This window comes from Platalea leucorodia (assembly GCF_965183815.1).
Source record: "Platalea leucorodia genome assembly, chromosome: 3".
Taxonomy (NCBI): domain Eukaryota; kingdom Metazoa; phylum Chordata; class Aves; order Pelecaniformes; family Threskiornithidae; genus Platalea; species Platalea leucorodia.
The window spans coordinates 4,306,582-4,334,314 of NC_138825.1; the positions used below are offsets into that span (position 1 = coordinate 4,306,582).

At 44.7% G+C, this 27,733-nt stretch overlaps 2 protein-coding genes across 5 annotated transcripts in view; one reads left to right on the forward strand and one right to left on the reverse strand.

The window, feature by feature from the left end:
• Positions 1-22,109, forward strand: part of REL (REL proto-oncogene, NF-kB subunit) — a 31,539-nt gene extending 9,430 nt beyond the window's left edge. For both annotated transcript variants that reach the window (XM_082307842.1, XM_082307841.1), the window contains exons 4-10: positions 4,182-4,273; positions 14,957-15,097; positions 19,034-19,138; positions 19,445-19,657; positions 20,002-20,070; positions 20,183-20,257; positions 20,921-22,109. In XM_082307842.1, the coding sequence (XP_082163968.1) occupies positions 4,182-4,273; positions 14,957-15,097; positions 19,034-19,138; positions 19,445-19,657; positions 20,002-20,070; positions 20,183-20,257; positions 20,921-21,711 (1,486 nt within the window). In that variant the 3' untranslated portion in view covers positions 21,712-22,109. The remainder of the gene's footprint in view (positions 1-4,181; positions 4,274-14,956; positions 15,098-19,033; positions 19,139-19,444; positions 19,658-20,001; positions 20,071-20,182; positions 20,258-20,920) is intronic.
• Positions 22,110-23,560: 1,451 nt separating this feature from the next.
• Positions 23,561-27,733, reverse strand: part of PUS10 (pseudouridine synthase 10) — a 35,447-nt gene continuing 31,274 nt past the window's right edge. For all 3 annotated transcript variants that reach the window (XM_082305354.1, XM_082305355.1, XM_082305353.1), the window contains one exon: positions 23,561-26,527. In XM_082305354.1, coding sequence (XP_082161480.1) covers positions 26,489-26,527 — 39 coding nt within the window. In that variant the 3' untranslated portion in view covers positions 23,561-26,488. The remainder of the gene's footprint in view (positions 26,528-27,733) is intronic.

The window sequence follows — 27,733 nt, forward strand, 5'->3', positions numbered from 1 at the left end:
GAGAAAGTTTGCACTGGCTGAGTATCACATCATTTAGAAGATAATGGTTGTGACACATGTAGAAATGTGTTAGTAGCTGTCACTGTTGTTGCTGTTTGTTTGGGTTGGGGTTTTTTTTGAGTAAAAATACAGATTCTGCTCAGGACCAGCCCTGTAGAGCAAGCATGCCGGGGAAGGATCTACTTGCGGATGCAGTAAGGAAAATTCAGGCTTTCTATGAGATGTTTCTCAGTGCTATTCAGAGGGATGTTAGGAATAACAAATACAATTGTATTCGATGGCGTTTCCTGTAAGTTTACCAAGCCTTCGGTAATAAAGTAAAAGCAGAGTAAACTGCAACAAATGTCGAGTGATTATTGCCGGAGAGGGGAATTTAGAATTGACAAGCTGTTTGTGGCTCACAGTTTGCAATGTAATAAATTTGGAAGTAGGCTATTGCTTTGGGGTAAACATAACTGAGCTGGAAAGAAAATAAGGTAAATATTTCAGTGTATAAGTAGCTCTTACGCACTGCTCTCAGGCTGATGTGATTCTGTTGATGTTAGTGAAATTACTCCATATTTATGTGGGTTTAGTCAGTAGAACACTATTAAAGGAGAGAACTGAAGACACTGTTTGAAGATGATGATTGCCTGATGGTGAAATAAACAGTTGTAATAGTGGAGATGCTTCTTCAACATACAGCCCAGGCTCAAGCGATCATCAGTGCGCCGCAGTGTGTTCAGGTGGCACGTAGCATGTTGACTGTACTGTCTTTTGCTGTTGCAGATGCTAACAGTTGTCTTAGTTTATTGTTTTTACCTCTGTTCACGATGCTGTCCTAACTGGCAAATGGTAGAAATGGATTAGTAAATGTAATTCCTGTGACTTTTCCCCCACTGTCATACCACCCTAGTAAGGTGAGGCTGTCCCTTCAGGCGCTTATTGTCCATCTTGATAGTGGTAACCTCATCCCCGTCAGCCCCCCTGCACACAGAGTTCCCCTTCGTCTTGTCTAAAAGGCAGTTGCAAATGTCTTAAACTGTTAAGGGACCTTGCACCTTCCTCTGACCATCCATTTGCCCGCTCCTCCTTTGTCTTCTCAAATCAAGCTTCCTCACCCAAGGCCCAAGGATGTCGGCCGTTCTAGCCCATCCCATTTCCTGCTCTCAGCTCCATGCCTTCTGATCCGAAGCAAAAATCACGATTGCTTAACAGCTTTTCTGGTTATGTATTACGTTCACCGGGTGCAGGAAGACACCGATGATCATTTTCCCTCTTGGCATTTTGTTGCACAAGGTTAAGCGTGTAACCACAAGGCAAGCTGTAGGGAGGCCATTAGAGGATGTAACGTCAAAAAGCATTGGGATGCTCTGCAAAAATTTGTTTGCAAATTTCGATTTCGTCTCCATTCTATGCGTGCATCAAATCCCATTCTTTGCCGTAATGCTGTGTCTCCATTTCACTTAAGGCAGTTGTGATTGTTTGCTATATCCATCAATTCTTCTCAATATCGTTGGGTTATAAGCCTCTCGGTTTCTTACAAAATAGTAAGTGGGCTATGTTCACTTTACTGATAATGCAAAACTGTAAACTTCAATTGAGCTTGGCATCAGAGATCCTGATGGGAGGAGGCTGGAAATGTTCTCTTTGAAATGTTTCCAGCATCAGTACACTCATTTTTTTTTTTTTTAAACAAATCATTGGTTGGTTTAAGATGAAAGAACAGTATGGTCCATAATTGGATCTGGATGTTTAAAGTCATTTTCCTTTTTGTGGCTAGTGACTCAGTCTTCACATTCTTCTCTTCGAGTCCACGTTGGAGAAAAGCCTCATAACGATACTAGTGAGCAGGAGGTGTCCTCTCTTGGTAGTGGTTCTGGCGGTTTGCTCTCACTGAGCATCCCAAACAGAGCAAAAATCCAATTTTATTTATTTTTATATAAATAAAATCCTGGACTCAGGATAGGTAATCAGAAGGGGAGTGTTTGGATTTTTTTGTTATAGTTTTTTAATTCTAAATTGTCTTAAAAGTGTAATACTTCAGTTTTAACAGTAATTAAGCTTTCTTTTTTTCTTCTGTAGTCAAAGCTGCATTACTAGATCCTAGCAGCAGGATGAAATTCTTGCCTTAACAGGAAAAAAACTTCATTATCTTTATTTTTTATTTTATTTTTATATAAATATATATATAATATATATAATTCCTCCCCAGAACTGGAATTATCAATCCCAGAGTTTGGGCTGGTCTGAGTAATTACCCTGCTTTCTGCTTGTTTAAAGTTCCCCACGTAGTTCCGGTTGAACAAAGTGTTTTGTTCTGCCTGTGGTGGAACGATCTTTGTACTGCTGCCTAAACTTGATCAGAGCCCTCCCTGCCCAAAACATCAAGGCAAAAGTATGAATGTTGGAGCTTGTGTGACTGCCTGTACACTCAGATTTCTTTACTTCCTATTTTGCGCTCTCTCTTCGTCGATGATATAATAGGTTTTTAAAATGTTTGTCACTTTTTTCCCCTTTCTTCCTACTTCTCCCTCTCTTTTCTCGTTATCTTGCTTGCTTCCTGTCAGCTTGCGTTGATGTGAAACCCTGCGGCCTTGCTGAGGTTCTCGACAGTTTCTCCTCTGCTCCAGCCCTCTGTTTAGTGATAGTTAGACAGACACTTTCACTGTGACAGCGTTTAAGAAAACGTTTATAATCTGAGAATTACGGGGTGCTTAAAAGCCTGGTTTCTCTCCATGAGAGGCTTCGTTCCCAGTGGTTGAAAGGTGCAGAGTAACGGCTGTCGGTCCTTGCCTAGCTGGGTAGAGCTTTTGTTCAAGGCTGGTTTTGCATGTGTGCTTGCTCGATATCTCTGATTTAAGGGTGGATGGCTGGAGAGCCTGGGGCTGCCAGGTGGCAATTTGGGATATAATACGGAACCAGGCCTGTTCGTAGACTTGAAGTGTGCTTCAAACTGAATCTGTGGAATACAGTGGGTATTTTTGAGGGGAAAAAAAAAAGTAATATGTGCTGTGTTCAAGCCCTAAAAAAAAAATACTACCTACAAGAGAAGATAGAAATAGGATTGCTCATCAAGGTACAGTACAAATCTTGAATGTCAGTAGCCACAATATGAAGCCAAAGTGCTTTAGTGAATTATGAGATGCTATTGTGTTTTATTTTCCTCTAGGTTACTGTACCAAGTTCAGGTTCAAAAGGCAGCTTGTGCCTTCCTCTAGCGAATAAAGGTTCTGGAAGTGGAGCCTGATTGCAGAGGATTTGGGAACCTCTGAACGGAGCCTGTTGGGCGCGGGCAAGGGAGTTGTTAAACTTAACATCATGCTAGGAGAGTCTTGTTCAGAGCAGGGAAACGTAGAGCTGTTCTTGAGAGTGTTGGCAGGAACAAGGAGTATCTTTAGGTGCATTAGAGTGTTTTTTTAGGCATAGCCAAAGCAAAGAGCTTTTGTGGAGTTTCAAAGGAAGGGAAATTGCTGGTACTTCTGGAGAAAGATGCCTGCTGGCACAACCGATCTTCCGAGCTTATTGTATCATCGTGAAACACGGATTATTTTTTAAATTTTTTTTTTACTTCCTGCTTTACATCCACTCAGCTTTGATGATGTCATGGTTTTTCCATGTGGGAAAGAGTCAGCTCGCCTGGGACTCCCCCCACCTCCTGCATTGGGGTGACCTGCACTCTTATGCAAATAAGGAAGAGCTGCAGCTCTTCAGAACTTTTCCATAACTACATGAGATTTAAAAACCTGTTTTGACTTGTTTCAAAAGAAAACCTTTAAAATAGTGTTTGAAATTTACATTCCCTGATAAAAGCAGGAGGGCAAACCCTTAACTAATGCAAATCAGCAGGCTTGTTGATAACAAAAATAATTGTCATTTTAAATTACCTGAAATTGAGTATTTAACTTTTAATCACTGTAGGTTTACTGCAAAGTAACAGTTTTTAATAGAGAAATGTATATTCTTAATAAAGAATACAAATTCTTTGGCATTTTATTTTAGTGTTTTTCACTTCTGTTTCTGCTCTTATTTTAGAAAAAACTACCTCTGTGCTTTTCGCATCTTTTACGTCCTTCTCAAAATAAGCTTTTTTTTTTCATTTCTTACACTGTATGTTATCACACTAGTCAATGTCAGATAATTTATTTAATAATCTACACTGAAGTTTTTGAGTTGCTGAAATTCTGCTACATGTGCTTCAGTTTTCAGAATTTGGGCATTCAGTGTGTGAAGAAGAAAGACCTGAAGGAATCCATTTCTTCACGAATCTTGAAGAAGATTAACCCTTTCAACGGTGAGTAGAACTTAGCTGGTTCACTTTGCAGGGTGGTAGGGTTTTGTTTGTCCTGCCTTTGCTTTTATGGTGGACCTTTATTTTTTCCAAAATATCCTTTTTTGAGAAACACTCTTCCCCTTCGGTGTCCCTCGTAGTCTTTCCTCACTGTCGTCACATGATGAATCTGTTTGGGTAGTTGCCCTGTTGATTGATTGATCGATCCCCAGCAGCAATGTGAGTTGCTGCTTGAACAGAAGCAATGGGATAGCAGCAGCACGCTTCCCTGGAAATTTCTACAAGTATCTCAGGAATGAGATTCCCCACTTTTGGCAGCTATGAGAACAAAAGACTGAATTAGTGTAACTCTGCAACAACTTAAACCAATACAAATCTAGCTTGCCACCGTCCCATCTCTTCTCTTGTTGTGACAGTGGTGTTTGTGACCCCTCAGCCAGCCAGCTCAGGGAGCTGATGGACTCCGTGAAGCTGCCCCTTGCTTGATTTTACCCCATGGGGGCTGGTACAGGCACTGACAAGTTCCCAGCAATATTGGCCTCAGCCAAGTCTGAGGCAAGTTGTGCTGCTATAGAACCAGACCTGTAAGGGCCTACCCATGGGCTGTAGTTTTATGTGACAGCTGATCTGTGGGCTGCTCTCACAAAGAGTCATCCTGCTCTTCCCCCCATCCCTGGTCACACACTCCTACCACTTTCCTCACACCAGATACAGAGGCTGTGTGGCTACACGGTGAAAGGGCTCGGCAAGTTGCTCCAATGGAAAACCAACTTGCAAAAAAAAAAAAAGGCGGTTTCCCCTCAGATCAACTTGCGAAACCAATTCATCTCACAGCCACATAATTGCTAAGTTCAATGCACAGAGGGAACACACAGCAAATTTGTAGGGCCAGCTGGAGCAGGACCAACACTTTCAGCATGCAGGCAACAACTGGGGAGAATTAGATGAAAAGCATAAAACCCCCTGAACTATTAGCTAAGCATTATTATGAATGCAGTTACGTATTTGCTTAAGTGTGACAAGAGCTTAGAGATTTTTTCAAATACTGTGGGGTTTTCTTTGGTTTGGTGTTTTTTTTTTTTTTTAATACCCACAGAAGTCTTGCTAAATTCAAGTAAGACCCTTCTTGGAGAGTTGAGAGCTGGATTTCTGACTAGCTTCAGAGTACATTTTTTTTTTTTTGCTTTTGTCCTGAACTGGGACGAAACGAAGCACATTGAACTTATTACAGAATGAGAAATGGTTTAGATCACTGTCTTAATTTTTGGAACAGCTGTTTGGAGTCAGGCTGATGGTCCTAATGGTCCATCTAAACAATTATCCTGTTTCTGATAATGTGTGCACACAATAGCATCTGTTTTTAGATTAGTTTAGTCCATCAGCATGATTTAAACAGTTTAAGTGTTTTAATTATGTTATCTTGACTCAGCCAGCTCTACTTTGATTTCAAACAAAAAGGGGGAACTCTTCTGTTGAGCCTACTCGGCTTTCTTTTACTCCATAAATAAAGAATGAGTTGACATTTTCTCTTGATGTCATGCAGTAAAAGAACATGATAAAATCCCGTTCTGTATGCGTGTTTCACCAAAGAAACTTTAGCAACCACGTAGTTAGCTCTGCTCCTAGTGCTGCTGAGTGTAATAGCGAAGACGTGTTTAACTAAAATCATGTCACAGTAGATTTTTACAGTGGTTGGCACATAACTCCAAATGCGCTAATCATTTTTGGGCGATTACAGCAGGTTGCGCTTGGTAGCATCAGGGCAGATCCTGGGCTGCTTTCCACCAGTCCAGCAGCAGAGGAGAGCCTTGCTTGGGTGCCATGCAGGGCACCACCCTGCTCTCGGCAGGGGTTGTGCTGAGAAGAGGCCGCTGGCAATCCCCAGCCTGCATAATTGCCTTTCGGCACTTGTTAACATGTCAGCACAAAGCAGAGCTGCTTGAGAATGGCCTTCAGCTGCTCCAGGGCAGTCCCATGCTAAGTAGAGCCCAGAAAGGTGTAGGACCAAGGTCTAATAAAACAGGATTAGTGACAGAAATACTTTTATGTGTGTACTTAGTTGGTCAAAACAGGGTTTCACTAGCAGCAGTCACTGTAATGTTTGCTGCTTGATAAGATTGAAAGTTTTATGTATGGACTTAGTTTGTTTTTTAAGGTCAGAAGAGTATCGCTGCCTTCTCCAAGATTGCACACGCTGCATTGTATCCGTCCTGGATTGTGCTTTATTTATGTGTCTTCAGAAAGGCCTCTGACTTTTTCTCTTTAGAGATGTTTTGGAGTTAGGCGCATCCTCTAAGCAGGTCGCAAGTTAGCGTTACTCATTTTGTGTATGAACATCATAAAAGAAATTTCATGAAGCTGAAAACTAGCCTTCAGGGTGTTTGTGTGTTGGTTGTTTTTTCTTTTTCTTTCCCACCTTCTTCTGGAACAAACAGTCCCTGTCCTGGTTCTCCTTTTGGGGCAGAGGTTCAGTATTGACCCTATTAACAGGTGCAGAATGCCTCCAGCCTGCCAGTGTATGTATTACTTCCCTTGTCAGTAAGGGATGAAGTAGGTGGGTCCATAAAGTTGCGTTCCAAACTTCCTTGTGTAAAGGGGCCATCGTCTTCCAGGGAGGCCCAGGTGCCGCAGACAACTGGGATGGCAAAGGGAGAGTGAGCCCTAACACAAATTCTCTGGTGGCGTCATCCCTCCTCCATGCCTTCCAGCGTATGGTATGGACGCGTACTGAATAAGGGTCATAATCAGCAACAGTAGGAAGCTGCTTGGACAAGACGCGTGGGCTTTAAGATCATTTTCTCCAGCACTGTTGCCTATACTGTTGAAGCAACTGATGTCTGCCTCTGAACTCCTGGATGATTAGAAGTCGGTGTTGGCAGATGATGCCGTGTGCCTAGCTGGAGCTGTCGGCATCCGAGTCATTCTGCAGGCATACCTGTAAGGCTGTTTCACTGTGAATTCCCCACGATTAGCTGGCAGCATTTGTCCTTTAAGTTTAGCACAGGCTGTGCAAATTGTGTACATTCACTAGGATGCAAATCAGACGATTTGAACTCAGGTTGCTCCTCTTGCCTTGGCCTTGTTTGAGAGAGTTGCTGTTTCCACACCCTCTCTGGATGTGTTCATGATCTGCTGTGTTCACGAGGTACATCCCATATATTTTTGTCCTTTAATAAGCTAAACAATTCTAGGATTGTTTCTTGAACTCTTTTGTCTCTTATCCCTGAGCGTGCCAGGGAAATGGTGCGCAGTGGCAGCCTGATGTGCAACTAGGACTCCTTGGCACGATGATGGTATAAATAGCACGGCATCCAAGGAGCAGAGTTACTCCTCCAGTGGAGCTGGTCCATGTCTGCTTTCTAGGGTGTTTGTTTTCTTTTAGTAGCTGTTGAGTTGTGCCATATCCTTGTCTTCCCGGGTACTGTCTGATGTACAGCCAACTCAAATTAAAAGAAGAGCCAGTCTTGAGTTAAGAGCTTTTGTGGGTGGGTGTGACTTGACATAGAGACAACAATTGAGTTAATAACAACTGAAGTTAATTATCAATGAGGAAAAGCCCTAAATATGTTCTTTAAATTTAGGGAAAAACTGTACTTAGCAAAGCATTGCAGAGGACTAACCTTTTTCTAGCCAAATAGATGACAGCATGAAAACCCTAGACTTAAGGTAGGAAGCCGAGAGAGTTGCCAAATTTCAGGCCATTGATCAAGAGGGTATAAATAGGCTTTCCCTGGAGCTTGATGTATGCTTAAGGTTCCTGTTCCTTTGTAATTGCTCTTGCTAATAGGCATTTAATGAATTTTTAGGCTCTCCCCTGTACCCCACAACTAACACAGCTCCGTTTGCCTCCGCAGTCTTTCCTTTGCCGTTTCCCCTTTCCGCCCGCGAGCAGCTGACCCCGCGTTGGCTTCGCACTCGTCACAGTCTCCACGACACCCCCCTGCACGCCTCCGCGCTGCGCCCGGGCTCGTCCCCACACCAGTCACACTCGCTTCCTGCCCACGCACGCAGTCACCCTCTCCGCAGCTTCCCTTGCTGGCGGCTGCGCTCGTAAGACCCCCCCCCCCTCCTCTGCCGCCGCTCGCCCACGTTGGCCGAGTTCGCCAGGATCCCCCCTCTCCGGCCCGCTCGCTGCAGGGGAGCGCCCGCTTTGCAGGGGGGCCGATCGGGCCACGGATTATGTGAGCAAATAAGGAGAATATTAGGAACCAGCAGAAGACTCCTAGCAAGAATTCAGGAGTTGGGGATGGCTTGAAAGTGGGAAGCATCAGAGTCCTCTGTCGCAAATGCCTCGGATGTTAAACTTTAAACTCCTGGCCTTAAATTGAAACAAGTGTGTAACCCCCCCACCCCAAATTCTTAAGCTGAAAAACTTGGTCAGTGAGAGTTTTCGGCTTTTTAAGAGGCACAGTGCAAATCCACCTGAGGAAAGCAAAGTGTTCTGATGACAATGTGGCTTTAGCTTTTTACCTTTGGAAAGCCCTTTGTTCTTTCTTTCCTCATGCAAATGCATCTTGCTGTTTATGCTGAAATTTTTATATTAAGCTAAACGACAGCCGCTTTTCAAATTGTTTAAAAAGGAAAAGGAAAATTACCAAGTAGAGACACAAAAAATGCTGACTTTTTTTTTCGTACTATAAACAGAAACTGCTAAAAACCGTGTTAGAAATGTACAGAGGCCGATGAATATAGTCGCTTAAATCTGTTCCAATTTTACCTTTTTCAGATTGAACTTAAAACAGGAAAAGAACCTATATTCAGAGAAACATTGGCTAGACAAAGCAAGGACTGAGTTTTGAAAGTTTTAATTTGTATTCCCAGTTCATCCCTTGGCTTTTGTGTCAGGCCAGGCCATTCACCTTCCCTGTGCTTCTTTCTTATTTAAAACAGGGAAATGTAACTGTAGTAATTTGGGCATTTATTGACTGTAGGTTAGCATCTGAATTTTACAGTCACTTGCGCTAATCAGCCCCCTGAGTTTTTGCTTTTTTAAAATTGAGTGTCGCTGATGTGTTCTGTTCGTAGATACATGCAAAGGTTTCTTTTTTCTGCAGAGTTACTTGAAACTTAACCTCTTTATGGATCGCAGAGGTATAAACCAGGCATGGGTGTATCGGGAGAAGAAACATAGTGCTGCCATGGTCCTTCCCTCCCCTTGTTCCCAGCTTCTACCTCTAGCAAGCGTTAGCAGATGGTATTAGGCCTCTGGACGTGTAGCTGAACAGCCTGGCCTGTCATCCAGTACTTTGTGTCCAGTTACTGAACCCCAGGTACAAAGAGAGCACAAGATTCTGCTTTTGACAGTGAGGGACAAATAGCACACCAGGACGTCTGCTCTTTTCTTTGTACCAGTATGGCTGTAGTTCACTTAGAAACGGCAACCGTAGCATTAAACTAGCTGGTGAGGTCCTTTTTAGCTGCGTAGGGTTCAGCTACAGGAGACACCAGTCAAATACCTGGGCAGCGTAGCGTGCGCGGTGTTACCAGCCTGCTGTAGCCCTTTCTAAGGCTAGCTGCCGTATAGCTACGTGAGACACAGTCGCAACTGTGGCTGTAGCGCAGACGCAGGCCGGGGGGAGTAAATTGAGTCTGAAATGGACCTCCCAGGCACTGAGAGGGACCCGAGACTTGCACCCGATTTCCCTGCCTGGCCGAACCTGGCACGAATCAGCACCAGCGCTGGAAGCGGCCGTCCTTCCTTTTGCCGCGGCCGTCTGCTTCCACCGCTTCCCTTGCGCCAGGGCTAGCGGTCGTGGGAACCGACTGACTTGAAAACAAGCCTTTTCCTCTTTTCTTCTGGCAGGTTAGTTTTGAGCCGGACGAGTTCCTTGATCTGATTCACCGCATGAGAGCTAGTCCCAGTGTAAGAGGAGTGCTGGAAATGAAGGTTGGGCAGAGCCAGCCTTTTGCAGCAAAACCTCTGGCGTCAGCTGGCTTAAACTAATCAGTCGGTATCGGGGCTAAAGGGGGTATCTGTGCTCCAGGAGCAAAACGCTTGAGGCAAACCACCTCTGTGTCATCGCTTCAATGAAATTGAGCTCCCAGCATATCCCTAAATTAAAAACCATCATCTGCGTAAGAGAAGAGGCAGAATACAGCTCATGGTGATTATTAATGCTATGTGTTCCTGAGCGGTCTCCTTGGTGAAGTGTTTTTGTTTGCAGGAGATCATTGTCTTTGTTTGAGATCTAGCGTGGCTCGTGTGCCCCCGCAGCCCCTCGTTGCGAAGGGAAGGTCACAAGATGTCCCTTTGCAGGGTAAACCGGTGTTCTCAGCGTGGCCCTCTCTGAATGTGTCACACCACATCATTTGCCCTGGAAGTTTCCATGCAGGTTAAGTTTAGATGCTAAAGTACCTCCAACTCCACCCACTCCAGAAGTTTCTGACATCATTAGTCTAGAAGTTGGGTAGAGGGCTGTGTGTGAGGAAGCTACTATTTAATCAGGTATCACATAATCAGTCGAAAAAAACAAACACTTCATCATTTCTCTTCGGTGTTCAGAATAAACTTTCACTTTCCCTGTAGCATCACCTTATGAGTAAACATCAGAGCTCTTAATCCCCCAGTAATTTAATCAGATAAATGGTATTTTAATAGCCTTTCTGGATGGTGAAGATGGTTACAGTAGTAAAAAACATTCAAAATTAATAAATGGGAACAAACAGGAGGCCCGATCTTATTGGCATCTTTAATTTTGTGCCTGAACTTGGAATTGCGTGTTGGTGGGTTGGACCCGGAAGGTCTCCAGTTTGGGGTTACAGAAGCAAATCCAAGAAGTTCTCTCATTCAGTAGCAGCCCAGCGGGGCACCTCTGGATTTCAGTGACGTAAAGCTGAGACAGGGACAGCCCAAACCTAATGCCCGTGTCGCGTGAGCAGCTCGGGTTGGAAGGAGTTCATGGTTTAGCTTCCGTGGGGTGCTTTTGTGCCCACAAAAACTAAATCAGTCTTTTCCCATGATAATGGATTAGAGAATTATTTCAAAGGTAATTATTTTTTAAGTTGGGGAATCGGCATTTCTTTCAGAAGCGTTGTAAACAGATTTATAAAGAAAGGATTTACTAGTTATTTTAGCCCCTTTCAGGTTGAACAGCTAATACTCCCCAGCTTTGATTGTAACTCTAGATATGATTTTTTAAATCCTATTTCCAGAATCTTGGCGAGTGGGGTTAGTTTTCTTTTTCCATTGCACTGGTGGTGTTTTTACGGAAGGTTGTTTTGGGCAGCTTGTCCCATAATTAACTTAGAATTTTAGTTCTTTTTAAATATTATTGTCATTTCTGTGTTTGAGTTGCTAAGCGTTACTTTCGAAAGCTCTCCTTCCCCTTGTAAAAGAGCCGTGCTTACAAACATTCCTTCACATACTCCTGTTTGCATAGATAACTATGGAAAATGAATTTCTGCCAGGTGAAGGCTAGATTTTTATTAGATTGGGCCATCATGGGAACATAGCGAAGATTGTTGGTTGGATTCCAGCTCTTTCGGTTGGGTTCGTGTGAAGACAGTAAGGTGTGGTACCACACAGCGAGAAGCAGGCAGAAGAGGAAGCTGAACTTTTGCCAAAAGCAGAGTACTTCTTCCTTTTATTCATGTGTCGTGTTCGAGCCTTTTTTTTACCGTATCTGCTCCCGATACGCTGCATCTTGCGACATTTATTACTTCACGTGTGTAATGTCACTCGTTTCAGCAGAGCCGCTTGCGTGGAGCTTGCACAGGTTGATGGAGTGGCTACTCTTCTTCTCCAGTCCTTTCTGTTGCCAAAATCTTTAACAGCATTTCTTAACTTTAATAACTTCAGGTTTGTCAGGTTTAACCCTGTCTGTTGTCCTTCTGTAGAGAAGTCAGTGAAATAACACGGAATGACACGACCATCCTCCGTACAGCCATACTCCAGGCATTAGTCAGTGTGTTTGTCTGCCTCGGTTTTGTTTATTTTTAATATTCTTAGGGTGTAAGCCAGCACCCATTCAAGTTAGTGGCCACTCTCAAATGGACTTCAGAGGGAGCAGAATTAGATGTTCGTTAAAAATAACAACATTTCATTTTGTTTGGATGATCATCTTGTAGGTGGGAACGAAATATGTTTTGAAACTGATGAAAGCTGCGCGCTTTATATGAAGATGGACTCTAGCCTCTCTCTATTTTTTTTTTAAGCATGTCATCACAAGATGGAGTTGCAGCTGTCTTGTTCTCCTTTTTTTGCTCTGTTATGTTCTTCTCATCTGGTTAAAAATAGCCCAAGAGGAATCAGTCTTGACTGAGCACTTCCTCTTTCAAACTACAGATTTTTTTAAATTGTATTAAATCATTTATAAGAACATGCAAATTAGGAGCAGTGTTTTTTGCTGTAATACAATGAGCTGTATACAGCAGTTCTGTTTCTTGCGATTATTGGCACACCACACCTTTCCTATATCAGGTGGTTAAACAGATTTATTGGGAATTTGTGAAAGTTCCTAGTATAGGAAATGATGTAATTTGAACATTAGCAGTACTAATTTTCTCCACATCTAGTGTCTTTCTGCATTTATAGAGTTCTCTTAAGCTTTAAGTCTGCTATGATTTGTTTCTGAGGAAGAGGCTGCTGCGCCTGTGGAAAACGCAGCGCAGGACTGGCGCTGCTTTAACCTGTGAGAGCGAGCCTTGATTGCACAACCACAAAGTCAGAATCAAAAGCCGGATCCAGATTTTGTGCTTGGATTCTATCGACAGTGAGTTGACTTTAAGAGATTTGAAACGTGACTACCGCTTGGGCTTTCTGGCCGGATCCACGTGGTCAGCAATGGCTAATCCAACACACGAACGTAAGCCTTGATGCCAGAGCGTCCTTGGGAGCTCATTGCCTGCTGGCCGTGATGTCAGAGCGTGGATTAGAGTCACCTGAGCTGCTGGGAGCAAAGTAGCATTGCTCTTCCGATTATCCCTTCTGCAAGGTTCAGTCTAGAGAACGCACTGGTTTTATTCTCTTAAGTCAGGCTGCATCAAGAGGCAGTTGGGCTGTGGGGTCTGCCAAAGCTGAGTTAGGCTGGACAGCTGTACGTTCCAAACCTGTCTTCTAAAGATCCTATTTTATTAAGTTAGCAGGTCAGCTAATGAAGTACCTTAAATTATAAAACTTTGCTCTGCAGTCTGGTAATACAGTCGGCCACCAACATGCAAAGCGCATGCTGGCAGCACTCCCCTGGGCCCCAGCGTTTCTGAAGCGACGTACGTAGTTGCTGCGTAGTTCTGTACTCGCTGCTGTATTTGTCTTGACATATTGCAGATCATGGACTTTCAAAAGGGAGAGGTGATTTGATTTCTTTTTACAGTAGAGACCAGGAGAAACCGAGATATTCGGAGCACAAGAAAGAGTAAAAAATGCCAGTGGAAAGTATTCTGAGCTCAGCGCATTTATTATTTCACACTATCAAAAGGTGAAAGGAAGAAGTCATTCAAGTGGGCATTGTGGAATCCCACTCACGGCAGGGTGGAGACCAACCCAGTGATGAATGTTAAAGGTCAGAGCATTGCAATCTAATCAGTACAGTGTGATCCCCAGGCTTCTTATCGCAGGCACGTTTAATCTTTTATTCTTGCAAGAGGCCTTTGAAAGGGCAGGGGAAGGAGTGAACTTAAGAGGTTGCGATCTGTTGACTTGGCACATGTTCGCCTTAGGTAATTGCGAGGAGTCTCTGACTATGCTGAACTGCTGCTTTGAACGATTTTGGAAGAGAGAGCTGCTTTAAATGATTTTAATTATCAGTACTTCTACTTAAATGAAATTAAATCACTATCTCATTTTGCCAGCGCTGAATGTCAACATAATAGTTAATGTCAGACCTTAAAGGAAAGCATCGAATTTGGAGAGGGCTGTTTTTCCCAGAGTCGCCCGTTAAGCTAGGAGTGTACGTGAGATGTTCGGTAACGATATCCCAGGTCCTATGTCTTGAAATTAAAATAAGCAAAAGAGTGAGCAAAACTGAAGTGCTGAGCTTGGGTTATGCATTGCTGTCTTTTACGCTGGGAGGAGTGCGTAAGGGAACAGATCCTTTCCAGCAGGGGTTTGCTTGTTGTATTACGAAATTCTGCTGTGATGACACCACTAATGGCTGTTGTCAAAGGTACGGAAGTGGCACAGATGTGGATGGGAGGGGGAGATGGTTTGTGTTGGTTTGGCTTCATCCTTGCCCCAAAAACTGCCTTCCCATTATTTTTGTCTCAGTTTCTAGAGGAAAATAATGATATCGCGTAGCAGTAGCCTCTCAGTGTTGCTGAAAATCTTCAGCTATGTCCTAGGACTTACTTGTATTAAAAGATTTCTCTTCAGCAGCGGCATTCATTTCGTAAATTTTACCACGCACAAACGAGAGAGAAACATGTCCAGGGACTGACTTTTAAACTATAGATACACGAAACTGGTCTGGAAGGCAAGGTGAGGAAACCAGATGCAAGAAGCAGCTGGAGAACTAGGACAGTTTAGCCTTGTTTGATGAAGGGAAGGCGTTAAAGGCTTCTGTATCAATTATTGTGTACAAAGAATTTATTCGTGCGGTCCCTGTAAAGCTGGCAGGGACTATGAGCACAGTTCGTCTGCCTTGGCAACACCATCTCTTTTACTGGTGGAGATTCATCCCCAGTTTGTTAAAGAATTACTGCTGGTTTTGATGACTAATCCTCAGTCTTGTCTTTCCTCCTGCTGTTCAGTGCCTGAAGAACAGCTGCACAACATCGATGAGTATGATCTCAACGTCGTCCGCCTCTGCTTCCAAGCTTTCCTCCCCGACGAACACGGCAACTACACGTTAGCTCTCCCTCCTTTGATTTCCAACCCCATCTATGACAACAGTAAGTACCCACTCAGTCCGATTTGTGTATTTTTTTTTTTTTCCACTTTTGTTTTTCTCTTTTGCTTGGGATGAAAAACTCCAGGCCGGTTTCTGGGGTCTGTGCCAGTCTTCTGGGTCACTTCTGTGGCTTGGGACTGCTAGCTGCATGTCTGACACACGGCAAGTCAGTGAGCATATACTCAAAAGATGATCCCAGGGCGAAGTGTTGGCTGACCAGAGTAAGAATTGTCCGTCGCATCCACTGACTCGCACACGGGTGCTTTTTCAGCCCTTGTTCACGTTATCACAGCAATGACTGCAAGGAGAGGCCTGCTCCTGAAGTGCCGAGCGATTTAAAATAAATAGTAGCCAGGTGGATGGCTGCCATAAGACTGATCTGGTTTCCAAGGATGTCCTCTGAAGCCTGTTTGTACCCGTGAGGAGTCTTGCCTTGTGAGGGCTCTGGAACAGGACTCAAGAGAGATTTATCCCAGTGGGAAGCTGTCTTAACGCTTTTATATATCCCTTTTGTATCCTGGGCGGTTGCTATTTTCATTGTATAGGTAGATAATGGGGGAATGTTTGATCGTGCTCTGGGAGGGTGCAGAAGTACGTGAAACACCCCTTCTTGGCACCGTTTTCCACATTCCACAAAACTGGGTGTCCGTATGGCTTTGGCAGGTTGCTGCAGCTGAGGATTTTAGCCCTCGGCGTGTGCTGGACTTCTCTTCTGGAGAAGGACAGCAGAAGAGCTTTTAATAATTGGAAACTTTTTGGCAGTGGTTTTTATTTCTGCAGTGGAAGTATTTCCATGCTAAATATTTAAGGTCGTTACTTTAGCAGAAACTACTGAATCAAATGAGGTCTGCATTTTATAACGTTGATGTTCGAGTTGTGTTGATGTGGGCATAACCACTATGAAAATGTTGAATATAAACTCGGGTGCTTTTGGTATTTTGAGTCTCTTCTAGAATTAGCTAGAAGTTGGAACTGTGTGCATTGTGTTATTGAAAACCCTTGTAGTACTAAAGTAATTAGGGTTGAGATAAAATTGATGTAGAAGATTTGCAGCTATGTCTCAGATGCCATTTAGAAATGTGCCAAATCATGATTACTCGTCTGCGTTGATTGACGTCAGTCTTTGCTAAGCTTGTGAAATGACAGATAGCTGTGTGGTGGGGGAAGCTTGGTTTTTTTAGTGTGGGTGTACGTGGGCAGCTTCTGATACACTATAGGTATCTAAAATCCTCCATGTAACGTAGCAGCGGTGTAAATAAAACACTGCAACCACAAATCGTAAAAATTATGCTGCTCTTGTCTGGAGCAGCAGTTTCAGATCTGAATTTCTTTTTTAAAACGTTAGCCTTTTTTAACCTGCTCTGTCATACAGAACTGGGTAAGGCCAGGTTATAACTTCAGATCAAAGCTAAAATTCTATGGGACAATGGGCTTGGAAATCCTAGGTGGTTAGATTTCAGGCTTTCGCAGATCTGTCCAGATCAGGAGCAAAAAAGTATTCAGAGCTTTTCTGAAAATCAGCTTACGCATTTTAAATCAAGCCTTTTCTTCACTTGCTCATACTTCGTAGTCTCCACCTGCTTTGGGTAGGAGAGATACAGAAGAATAATATGAACGTAATACAGAGGCAGTCGCGTTAGCAGAGACTGCCAGCGTGTAAAATTCAATATTACAGGCAGCTTCTGTTTTCGGCTGCTTATAAAGTTAACTGGTTTTGAACAGAAATTTCCCAAGTTGCATATCTTACCACGCTGAAAACTCTTGGGAAGAGTCAGATAAAGCAGCTTGCTGTTTCTGAGAAACGAGGTTCGGGAGAACACGTTGTTCTGCCCCTGTTGAAAGCGATGTGATTTTTGGGGAGAAGCTCGGTTTTTCTAGGGATTTGTTACCAGGGACATGCTTTGGGGGAACGAGGGGCGGGCATTGGGCAGGAGTCGAGGCGACAGGGAGGGAAGAGAGATGGGAAGCAGCGTGGCACGACGCAGGCCATGGAGAACGTCTCCCTCCGAGGCTGCTGCCAAATTCAGTGTCCCTGCCCCGCACCGGGGCTGGCAGCAGAGCGCCGTGCATCCACCTCTGCTGGCGTTTGTGTTTCTCTCTTTTATCCTCCCCTCTAAACTCCCCTTAAAATAAAAGACAAACCAGCAAACTGCAGCCTAGGGGACCTTCCTAAAAACCTGTTAAAAGGACGCTGAGTGCCGTTCAAGCATACAGAAGTGAAACAAAGGTAAAATTAGGCTTCTCCTTGCAACTCTTAATTTACCCTTCCTGTGAAAAACGCACAATGACACTGTCAATCATATGATCCTGTGCTGTTTCTGGGTTTGTTTTGTTTCCCCTCCCTTCAGAGTTTCTGATTCATTCAGCAAATGAAGCAGCATGTGTCATGTAGTACATGAGGCTGTAGCACCCGCTTCTCCTAATGATAGTAATAGCTGCAGATAGTAACTACGTAATTGGGGTCTGGCCTGAGGTTACCAGGAGCTCTGCTTTAAGCATTGTCTGCCTTGTGCGGCAGCGTACCTGCACAGTACCGTGAAAGACCAGGCACAAATCGACTCAAACTGAGACACTCAAGTAGATTATTTTTTCCCCCTTTTTTTGGAGGCTTACACCATGAGCTTTGGGTTTGTATTTCATCTCTGTGCCTGGAACAGGGAGCCTGTGGTGGCAGAGCCTCACGTTGCTGTGGCGGAAGGAAGTTTGGTTCCTGGGTCGCAAAGCGGCACCAGCTAGATCCTCCCAGGCGTTTTAAATACGTTTGGAGTTGATGTCTTGACGTAAGATGAGAGAACGGCACGGCACGCTGTAGTTTCGTTCTGTTGGGACTGGAGAGGTGGAAGAGGTTGTAGTAAACTATGGATATGGTCACAGACAGTAGCAGAAAAATGAGCATCAGTTACTTTGTATGTTAAATGAAGATGGAGTCGTAAAATTGGCATGTGCTCATGTACTTAAAAGTAACAGCACAGCGTATAGGCGCAGGGAGTGAACTCGAAATCCTAGAGGGTTCTTCCATTCTGGCTTTTTTCTTTTTGTTCTTTGTCACTTGTGAATCACTATCTTGTGACATCAGTGCCCTTTTAAAGAAATTGTAACATAGCCCGTAAAGCTCCAAGGGGGCTGTTCTTCCTTGCAGTACTCGCCTGTCCCTATTTACCCTGCAGGAAAGCTGCCGCGACTGAACGGGGCCAGACGCCGTCGGGCAGCGCTCGTCTCTGTCCCGCACGAGTACCCCGTAGCCGTCGGGTTGTTTGGATGCAGGCTGCGAACTTAGGCGGTGGTTAATGTCTTGCGACACAGAGTGCTACCAGCGATTGTGCACAGGGCAGCTCTCTGTCCGCAGCTGTCACGAGCGATGTCCGCATACAGCCACAGCTTGGAGTTGAATTTTGAGCCGTTTTGGGAGAAATCTGCTACCCTGAGTAAAGGCGTGAAAGTTGGACTCGAGATCTGTTCTCAAACACCTAGAGAGGGTAACAGAGGAGAGGTTTGATGGCCAGCCATGTCTGATACTCAGAGAGGGAAATTTTCTTGAGTTGCTAGCCCAGCTTTTTCCAGAGAAGCATGACCGTAGCAGGTAATCAGTCCCTCAAAGAACAGCTTTGAATTCTCCAGCTCCAAGGGCAGCAGCGCTGAGCACAATAACGTCATTCGGGGAAGTATTTTGAGACTGCTCTAGAATAGTTAGGGAGCAAGTGGCACAGCTGCACTGGTATCTGGTGTTTGGAAGTGAGCGGCCGAGAGCTGTAGGATCGCGGAACATCAAGCCCTGCTTCCCAATTCCCTGGATGGAGCGACTTGTTCAGTGTGGATTTCGGGGTGTGCCATGCTCCTCCAGCCGTTCCCTTCCCTTCCCATGCCTTAACTCCGAGCACCTCATCTTCAATAGCCACAGAGTAATTCTGTACCATCAAATTTGCCTGTTTGTTTCCAGGAGCTCCCAACACAGCAGAATTAAGAATTTGTCGTGTGAACAAGAACTGTGGAAGCGTAAAAGGAGGCGACGAAATATTTCTACTGTGTGACAAAGTTCAAAAAGGTAACCTTGAACAGGTTTTGCTTCTCCCCCCTTTGTTCCAAAGTGCTGACGCTTTCTAGCTGGGGAACTTAAGCCCTTCACCACACTCCCGTCTGAGTGGTCTGGTTTTATAGCTGGGCAGAACAGCTTTCGGGTTCAAGGGCTCTCAGCACCTCTGAAAGATACTCAGTGCCTTTAAAGTCGAGCCATTTACTTTGCATCTGAATTCCAAGTCAGACTCCTTTCTGTGTTCCCCTTCCCCCTTTCTTCCTGCTGCAAGTTTTCAGTTTTCAGCCTAACAAGCGTTTTCTGTTTCTAATGGACCAGATGACATAGAAGTCAGATTTGTCTTGGACAACTGGGAGGCCAAGGGTTCCTTCTCCCAAGCTGACGTTCACCGTCAAGTTGCAATTGTGTTCAGAACGCCACCGTTTCTCAAAGACATCACCGAGCCGGTCACGGTGAAGATGCAGCTGCGAAGACCTTCGGACCAGGAAGTCAGTGAACCTATGGATTTCAGATACCTACCGGATGAAAAGGGTAAGCTTCCAATTAGCTGAGTTTCTGAAAAGCCATTATCAGTGCAGAACTCGGGTTGGTAACAAACAGTAGCTGAATTCGTAAAAATTCTACAGCACTCCTTCTGCAAAGTAGATTTTTGGTTTCTAAAAGTAACAACAGTCAGTTTGCTCCCTCTTTCAATGAAAATACCAAGAATCGCTGTTAATAACATTGTCTTGGTTAGTGCTGTCACGTCTGAAATATTTTTCTTTAAATATATTTTACTACACTTAGGGGCCACTCGTATAAGTTTGAGAAAGCTCCTTTACTAATCAGATCAAAGAGAAACTTAACGCTTTTTCCTTCTGCTCCTCTCCCTGTAGATCCGTATGGCAACAAAGCAAAAAGGCAAAGATCGACGTTGGCTTGGCAGAAGCTCATACAGGACTGTGGTAAGGAAAAAGATGTTTGCCTTTTTCTTGTTTGAGTGAACTTACCTTTAGATGGAGTTATTGTCTATAAAAGCGAACGTTCGGTGTAGACTCAGGCTTTCTTCCCTTGCAGGATCAAATGCGGCAGAGAGGCCCAAAGTAGCTCCGTTCCCTGCTGTCACTCCTGAAGGGAAGCTGATCAAGAAAGGTAGGTTTTTGCACGCGCGTCCCAATCTGACAGCGGTTTCGAACAAATAGCGCCCGATTGCTGTGGGGAAGGGCATTTTTCAGGGGGGCACCGAGGTTCCCAGGGCAGCAGTAGTACCCGTCTCTGACTTTCCCCCCTCCTCTTCCTCCTTCAGATTCTTCTCAAAGCCTCAGCCGTGCTGCAGCTTCCCTTTTGCACAGGAGAGGGCTACGCCGCCTTCATCCTGAAGCATCGCTGGCTCTCAGCCGTCGTTTAGATAACTGCTGCTTTTCTCTGGGTTCAGATACTCAGCCCTTCGAACGTACGCTCAGTTCCTGGCCTTCCCTCCTCTTTGCTTGAAATTCTAATATTCTCTTGAGGGTTTCTTCCTGTCTGATACTGGTACTTTGGACTCTGCAAACTAAAACCATCCGTTCTTTACTTCAGTCTCGCTGTCTCCTTCAGCGTTCGCTGTGGAGGGGGGAGGTGGGTAGCTGTCTTGCTGCTGGCCAGAAATCTAGGGTCCGCCCTGGAGAGCGGTTAAGCAAGTACACAAGTGCAAATGCACGTGTGATCTTACTAAGCTAGCAGTGGTTTGGTTTTGCTTTGCTTTTTTACCGTTGGTGATTTTAAAAAAATACAAAAAATGGCATTAAAACGCAGTCACGTCTTTCCTTTTGATAGAACCAAACGTGTTGCCATCGGCGCTGATGATGCCGGGGCTAGGGACCCTGGCCGACACCAGTCAGATGCGCTCTGTCTACAACCAGATTCCCCATCAGCCCGCGCAGGTGGGGCCGGGGAAGCAAGACGCGCTCCCCTCGTGCTGGCAGCAGCTGTACGGCACCCCTTCGCCAGCCGGCAGCCTGCTCAACGCCCACCCGCAGAACAGCTTTGTGGCAGATGTGCCTCAGCCTGCCGCTCAGGTCGGCAGCTCTCTCCCGGCTTTCCACGACAACTCGCTGAACTGGCCTGATGAGAAGGATTCGGGCTTCTACCGGAATTTTGGCAGCACGAACGGGATGGGAGCGGCGTCAGCGTCAACTGCAGATGTGCAGAGCGTTTCGAGTAACAGCATCGTGCACCAGGCTCATCCCGCCGGCATCTCCGCAGCCAGCATCGTCAACATGGAGACCGACGACATGAACTGCACGAGTATAAACTTCAAAAAGTATAACCCAGTGTTAAATGCCAGCAATCACAGGCAGCAGCTCCACCAGGTGCCTCCGGCTTGCCCGTCCGTAGCAGCCCCGGGCAGCACGCCTTTTAATTCGCAGTCTAACTTTGCCGATCCAGCAATGTACGGTTTTATAGGCCAAGAAGTCGTAAGCCAATCGAGACTATCCACCAACCCCATCCCAAACCATCAGAATAGCGTTGCAGATGACCAGTACTATGACACCGACGGTGTCCACAGCGAAGAGCTCTATCAGTCTTTCCAACTCGATAACCTATTACAAAGCTATAACCACTGAGCCGGCCGTGTCGGGCTGGAAGCGGGTACGTAGAGCTTTTCAGGTAGCTAGCTGAGTGAAGAGGAGGAACTTGCCCTTCTGGAGTCCCGGCTTTCTCTTGCAGAATGCTACTATCCAAGTTTCAGGATGTAACTTAAGGTTCCATATTACAGCCCAAAGACTGGTGCCCGTAAAACAGAGAGGTGGGAGTAGGGTTTGGGGTTCTGTACCTTAAAAGTACCTTGTATACATATTTTCACGCTGTTGGAAAAGGGAACTGTTAACACTTAAATCTTCCTTACCTTTGGGGACTGTAAAAGCTGGCATCTTCAGAAGGGTTAAAATTTCACATGCTTCACAGGGTTAAAATTGTGGGAAAAATAACCATTTTTGCTATGGAAATGCAATTTAAATTTTGATAGGACTGAAAGGAGGGGGGGGGGGGGGAACAAACCCTGCACGTGGGCACTCTAGTTCAGACTCGCCTAACAATGTTAAAGTTCTACTTAACTCGAAAGGTTTAGGTTTCTTACCCTCTTCCCTATAAAATATTCTTTTCCTAAAACGAGACCACGCATTGATTTTTCACGTTTTTGACGCACTCCATTTGCTTTGAAAGCAAATTTACTCTTAAATTTTTTTTAATGACTATGTCATTGTTAGATATATTTTAAAAGACCGGAAGGTTTGAGTTTTTAGGTAGTCCAGCGCTGTTGTAAATGAATCACTGCACAAAAGAGTGAACAGAAAGTAAGGACTTCTCTGCACTTCATCCAAAGTGCGCTATTTTAAATGACAAAGCCCTGTTGCTTTAGGAACGGAGCACGCTGTTCTTGCCCTGGAATTTTTGTGTGTGTGTGTGCGTGATGTGTATGTTGTTTTGACCTGCAGAAATATGTTGAGCCGAAGCATCTCCCTGTTCTTTCCTCAGGTATCCCGGCAGTTTCCTGCTATGCAAGTGACTGCTTAAAAGGCGGCTCAGATCCTCCCCAGAAAGCTCTGGGGCAAACCCGGAGGCAGGCTTACCGCGGCCTCGCCTAGATACGCTCTGTTAACAACTTCAGGCCATTTCAGCCCGTACTAATTCAAAACACTCCTCTCTACCCTGGATCAGGAACCAGAGCTTCCTCCCTTCCGCTTCCCTCCACGTCTTCCTCCTTAGCCTGAGCCGCGAGGTGTTCGGTGACGGCTCGCGTGGGGGTAACTGGCCAGGTCAGACACCCGACTCTGCGTTATAGGGCTTTGCTATTTTATTATTATTATTATTTTTTAAGAAGCAACACAGCAAGAAAGATACGAGTATTTCTTAAATTATACAGATGTTTTGTACGGCAGATGAGGCTTAAGAATCGAATTGTTACTGTCTGGCAACATAAAACTGCACCGTGGAAAGACACAATAAAAAAAAGGCACGCTCTGATATATTAAAAAAACCCCAAACACGGCCCCAAATCAAAGAAGCCACTTGAGATGTATAGCTGTACACAAGGAACTCCCAAAAACCCTCCGTGGTTTACAGGAAAGCAATGACTCCGTAACGGCAGTAATGCATTGCGTCGGAAGCGTTACGGCGCTGCTGCCGCCGTAATGCGTTGCACCGATTACGCTCCTTAGCCAATGTGTAGGATATTCAAAGTTTGGAAAACTGCTTCCCCTCACTCGAGGTGCGCGATGTGACGGATTGACTCTCCGCGTTTTAAAGCAGTTTTTCCTCACTTTTGCATAGCTTGTCTACAGTCTTAAGTAATAGAAAGACCAAAGAAATACAAAGAAAGCATGAAATGTATTGTTTATTCAGTTCTTTTTTTTGAAGTTCTCAATTTTAAGTATATTAAATGTAAACATTTTACTCACTTCATAGAAAGCTCTTCATAGTACATTTGTTTTTACTGTATAATTAAATGTTTTCAAAGTTCTGTTTTACTTTGTAAATGAGTTGGTTTGGTAATTAAAAAAACTGGTTATACTCAGTACTCAGCTTCTGCAACCTTCTCAGATTCATGACATCCCTCACCGCAGGAGAGGCAGAGAATCGGGAGAAGGTAGGTTATGGGTTGCTTGGCCTGGGGCTTTTTAGAGCATTTTCTGTTCGCAATTACTGCTGGCCACTACGAAACCTGAAGCAATGGGCGCAGGAAGGGTTCCTCTGCACTCCGCCATTTTTTGTGGCGGAGCAATTGGCTTTTTAGTCGGAAGGGCGGAGAGGAGAGATGCGTTCATCCTCGGCGGGAGCTGTGCTACTGGTGCAGCCTACTCCAGGTTCAGCTAAGCCGATGCAAAAAAAAAAAACCACCTCGAGGGGGAGAGGCATTATAGGGACCGATTGTTTGGAGAAGTACAAGGGCTTTATTTTGAGTCCTTCCAGTGCGAAGGAGGATGGTGCTGAGGGACACCGGACCTCATTTTTTTAGTATTTTCCACATTACAAGCTAGAAAATACCCCCCTCTTTCACACGTGCCTCATGAACAAGATTAAATCTCATTTTCACAAAACATCCTATTTAAGTACTCACAAGTAGGTATTTTACTTTTAAAAATAAGGTGAAGGCCGAAGTACAACATTAATATTACTGCTGCAATACTCGTTACAGATGATAGTTCAAAGTGTTTGTGCCTTGTAGGAGAAACTGCAGACTTGAAACAAAGTTCAGAAAACCAGATTACATCTCTCATTTTCATATTTTCACATGACCACTGAACAGTAACGATCTAAAGAGCTGTAGAGAGATTTGCATCATCAGCATTTTTTTTTCCCCTCCCCTCATTTGGATACTTGACATTTATCATAAAAATAAGCAATTTGGGAATTTTTGGTGGGCCTCTCCCCATTGTATGGGATGTAGCGTCATCTTTCTGGCCTTGTTTATCTGCACTGGGGTTCCTGCCGTGGTCCCCACTGTCACCACGATAAGGTGCAGCATATGGCAGAAAGAGCTGCGGCGGGGAGCGCCTCGGGTGGCCTCGCGCTGCGCTGGGGCAGGAGCCCTTTCTGCTGCTGCCTCGGTAGCTCTCTTCCCCCTTGGAAGAGCTCTTCTCCTGGCTACTGTGTCCATAGTGCGGTCTTGTTTGTTTTTTCCCCCACCCCACCCCTGTGGTTTATGGAATTTATAAATCATATTTTAGCTCGCTTTGAGTTTCAGGAAATCACATCGATACGAGACTGAAATTCTCTTTTGTTTGTTTTCTGAATTCAGTTTCTTAAGTTTTCCATCATTCACGACACTTCCTTTCTGGGTACAGATTGTTATCTGAGACGACTACTCCTGGAATCCGTTGCTCATAACAGCTTTAAGATGAAAAACAAAAAAATATTGCCGTCTGAATCATGTTCCTATTATTTTTCTGTTAGAAAAAGAGGAGCTGCTGAACTACTGCCGTACTTACATTACAGTGGACTAGGAAAACAAATGACGAGAGACAACTTTTGCCAGCCCATCACAGAGTGTATAATATTTAGACTAATTTTTCAAGGATCTCCTTGAAAATGTGTTCATTAATTCCTTTTTGAGCCTTCAGCTGCAGTTATCGTGCAGCTGTTCTATTACGAGGTCCTGGCCCCGCTGAAGGGAAGGTGAGACATCTCGGTACCCCTTCCCGTCCCCAGAGAGCGGTTTGTCTTGGCAAATATCGCCCTCTCTGTTTCTGAAATGTTAATTAATTAAGAGCCCTTTAATTCCAAACCTTCATTTCTTGTCGATAACTTAACTTTCTTTTGTACTTCAGGTAAGCAGAAGCATCTTCCTAATGGATTAACATGATACAGGCATACAAGTGGCTTTTCCTAAAGATGTAGGTTCCTAGACAACATTCAGCTCTTCCAGGCATCCGTCCAAGGTTGGATACTAGAAAAAACCGTACCCTGCTACAAACCAAAGCTTTTTATCTCTGACTTGTTCTCTCAATGCCAGCATCCTTCAGTACATCTTCTATTTGCCCGTACTCTGGGGTTCTCGGTATTCCTGTTTTTCTTTCGATTACCATTCCGCAGCACTGCCCAGAGTTCCCAATCTTTTTATGTGCGGTGGCTCAGCTGGGGAAACCCTCTGCCTGAGGAGGACCGTAACCAGGCCGGAGAGCTGCCGAGGCCTCGCGTACCTCAACTGTTGTTTCTAGGAAGCATCGCTGATGTTTTTAAATGAGAAAAACTTGGGTTTCAGTGCAAAGTTTTCCTCTGAAAACTGTTTTTCCCTTTGAAAAGTACTTTGTCTGGGAGACACGTTTGCCCGTCTCCAAAACTGACGCTGACCAAAGAGCAGGGAGCAGAGCGCTGCCCGTTGCAGGCCCTACCCTGGGAACGCAGGGAAATACTCCTGCGTGGCGAGTGCTCAGAACAAGTTAGGGCTGGGTTTCAGGTAACCCAGTGCTACCTGCATCCAGACAAGAGAAGCTGCAGCATCCCATATAAAAAGAGTTTTAAAAAATCTGGCTTGAGGGAGGGTTATTTTTAATTAAAACATTTTAAACTACTGCAGAAAGCATATTTGGTGTACTTGCTGAGTACACCATTTGCACGTTACACCATTTCTCTTAATTGTTTTTTTTAAAAAGACTTCTTATCAATGCACTAGCTTACCAAAATCTTTTTATGCACAGAAGAAATTCAAATAAGGCTAGAGCTTGAATGAACACTACCTGTTCCAGAGTGTTTAAGTTGATTCAAAGTAACAGTGTCCTTTGGCAGATCAACATGATCCAAATGTTCAACAGAAATACTTTGCACCCAAGCTGTAACGCTGCGCAGCGTGCAGTAACCAGCTGCTGACAAGTCGCTGCTCCTTCCTCGTCCCAGCTTCAACAGTTAATTATCCAGGGTTGGAGGCCAGTCGACGTCAACGGACTAGAAGAGCAGGGAGGAGAAAAAGAAAAAAAAAAATCAGCAGACTTGATATTGTACGTACGTAAAGAAAGAGACTTGCTATCAGAACTCCGTGCTTGTCAGCTACAGACTAAGAGTGGAAAGAAAGAGTAAGCGGCTCCGCGTGCGTCTGGCGAGAGCTCTCTGGGAGCCGGGCTTTCTTCGCGCAGCAGAATCGCAACTCCTCGTGCTGCTGCTTCCCAGCATCATTTGATGTCGGGCTGCGTTTACAGAGTGTCCAGAACTCTTAATCAAAAACCTGAACCATCTCCGTCTTCCACCCATCCTGCAGCTGGGCTGTTATGGTGTGAAAACAACCAACCTCTTGATCGATGCCACAGAAATATTCCGGTATTGGGCGGCGCAGGTAAGGCTCGAGTAGAAAACCATCACCTGTCCCCAAATCTGCCTCCTGAGCAAGGAAAACTAGACTAAAAGAATAAGCTGTCGAGCTTTATGTGCAAGAATTATCTAGGCAACGTCGTTAACAGTCATCCTGACTTAGTCAAAAGGGACAAAACGTGCCTGACGCTTTATTAGAAGCAAATGCCGTAATTACTACAACTTGGATTACGTCTGTCTTCCCTGGCCTCCCTGAGGCCGCATCTCCAGTTCCCTCTGGGCATAAACTTGTTGCTCACCCTCTTCCAAAAGCAGAACACCCTGCATTACCATAGTATCACCATTTGCAACCGCACCACAGGGATGGCCACCCAGCACGCCGAACACCTTGGCTTCAAGGCTGCCTACATTAATCATACCTACTCCTTGCCTAATCTACAACTTCATCAAAGGATTAGGCCCTTAGGCTGAGCTAAAATGCATTATTAGCGAGATGACTAATTATTTTCAAGTCCCTAGACATCTTTCACAGTTAGGTCCAATAACTGTAGTGACACCTCTCCATCTGACAGCGATGCTTATCAGCCCGAGTCCCAAGTCGGGCGTTCCTGTTTGCAGAGGTAACTGAGGTGCCCTTAGCAAGCTCTCCTCCTGTGTTACCCTCCAACAGATACGCAAAAACCTGCAAGTCCGTTCTGCAAAATGTAACACTTTCCAGAAACACAGGAGAACAAGCGTGCTGATCACTGGCGACTCGAAATGAAAACCCATTGTAAATAAACCTTGCCAAACCACTGAGTTCAATATTAAATCCGTATCTCTCCATACATTCTTTTCACCAAAACA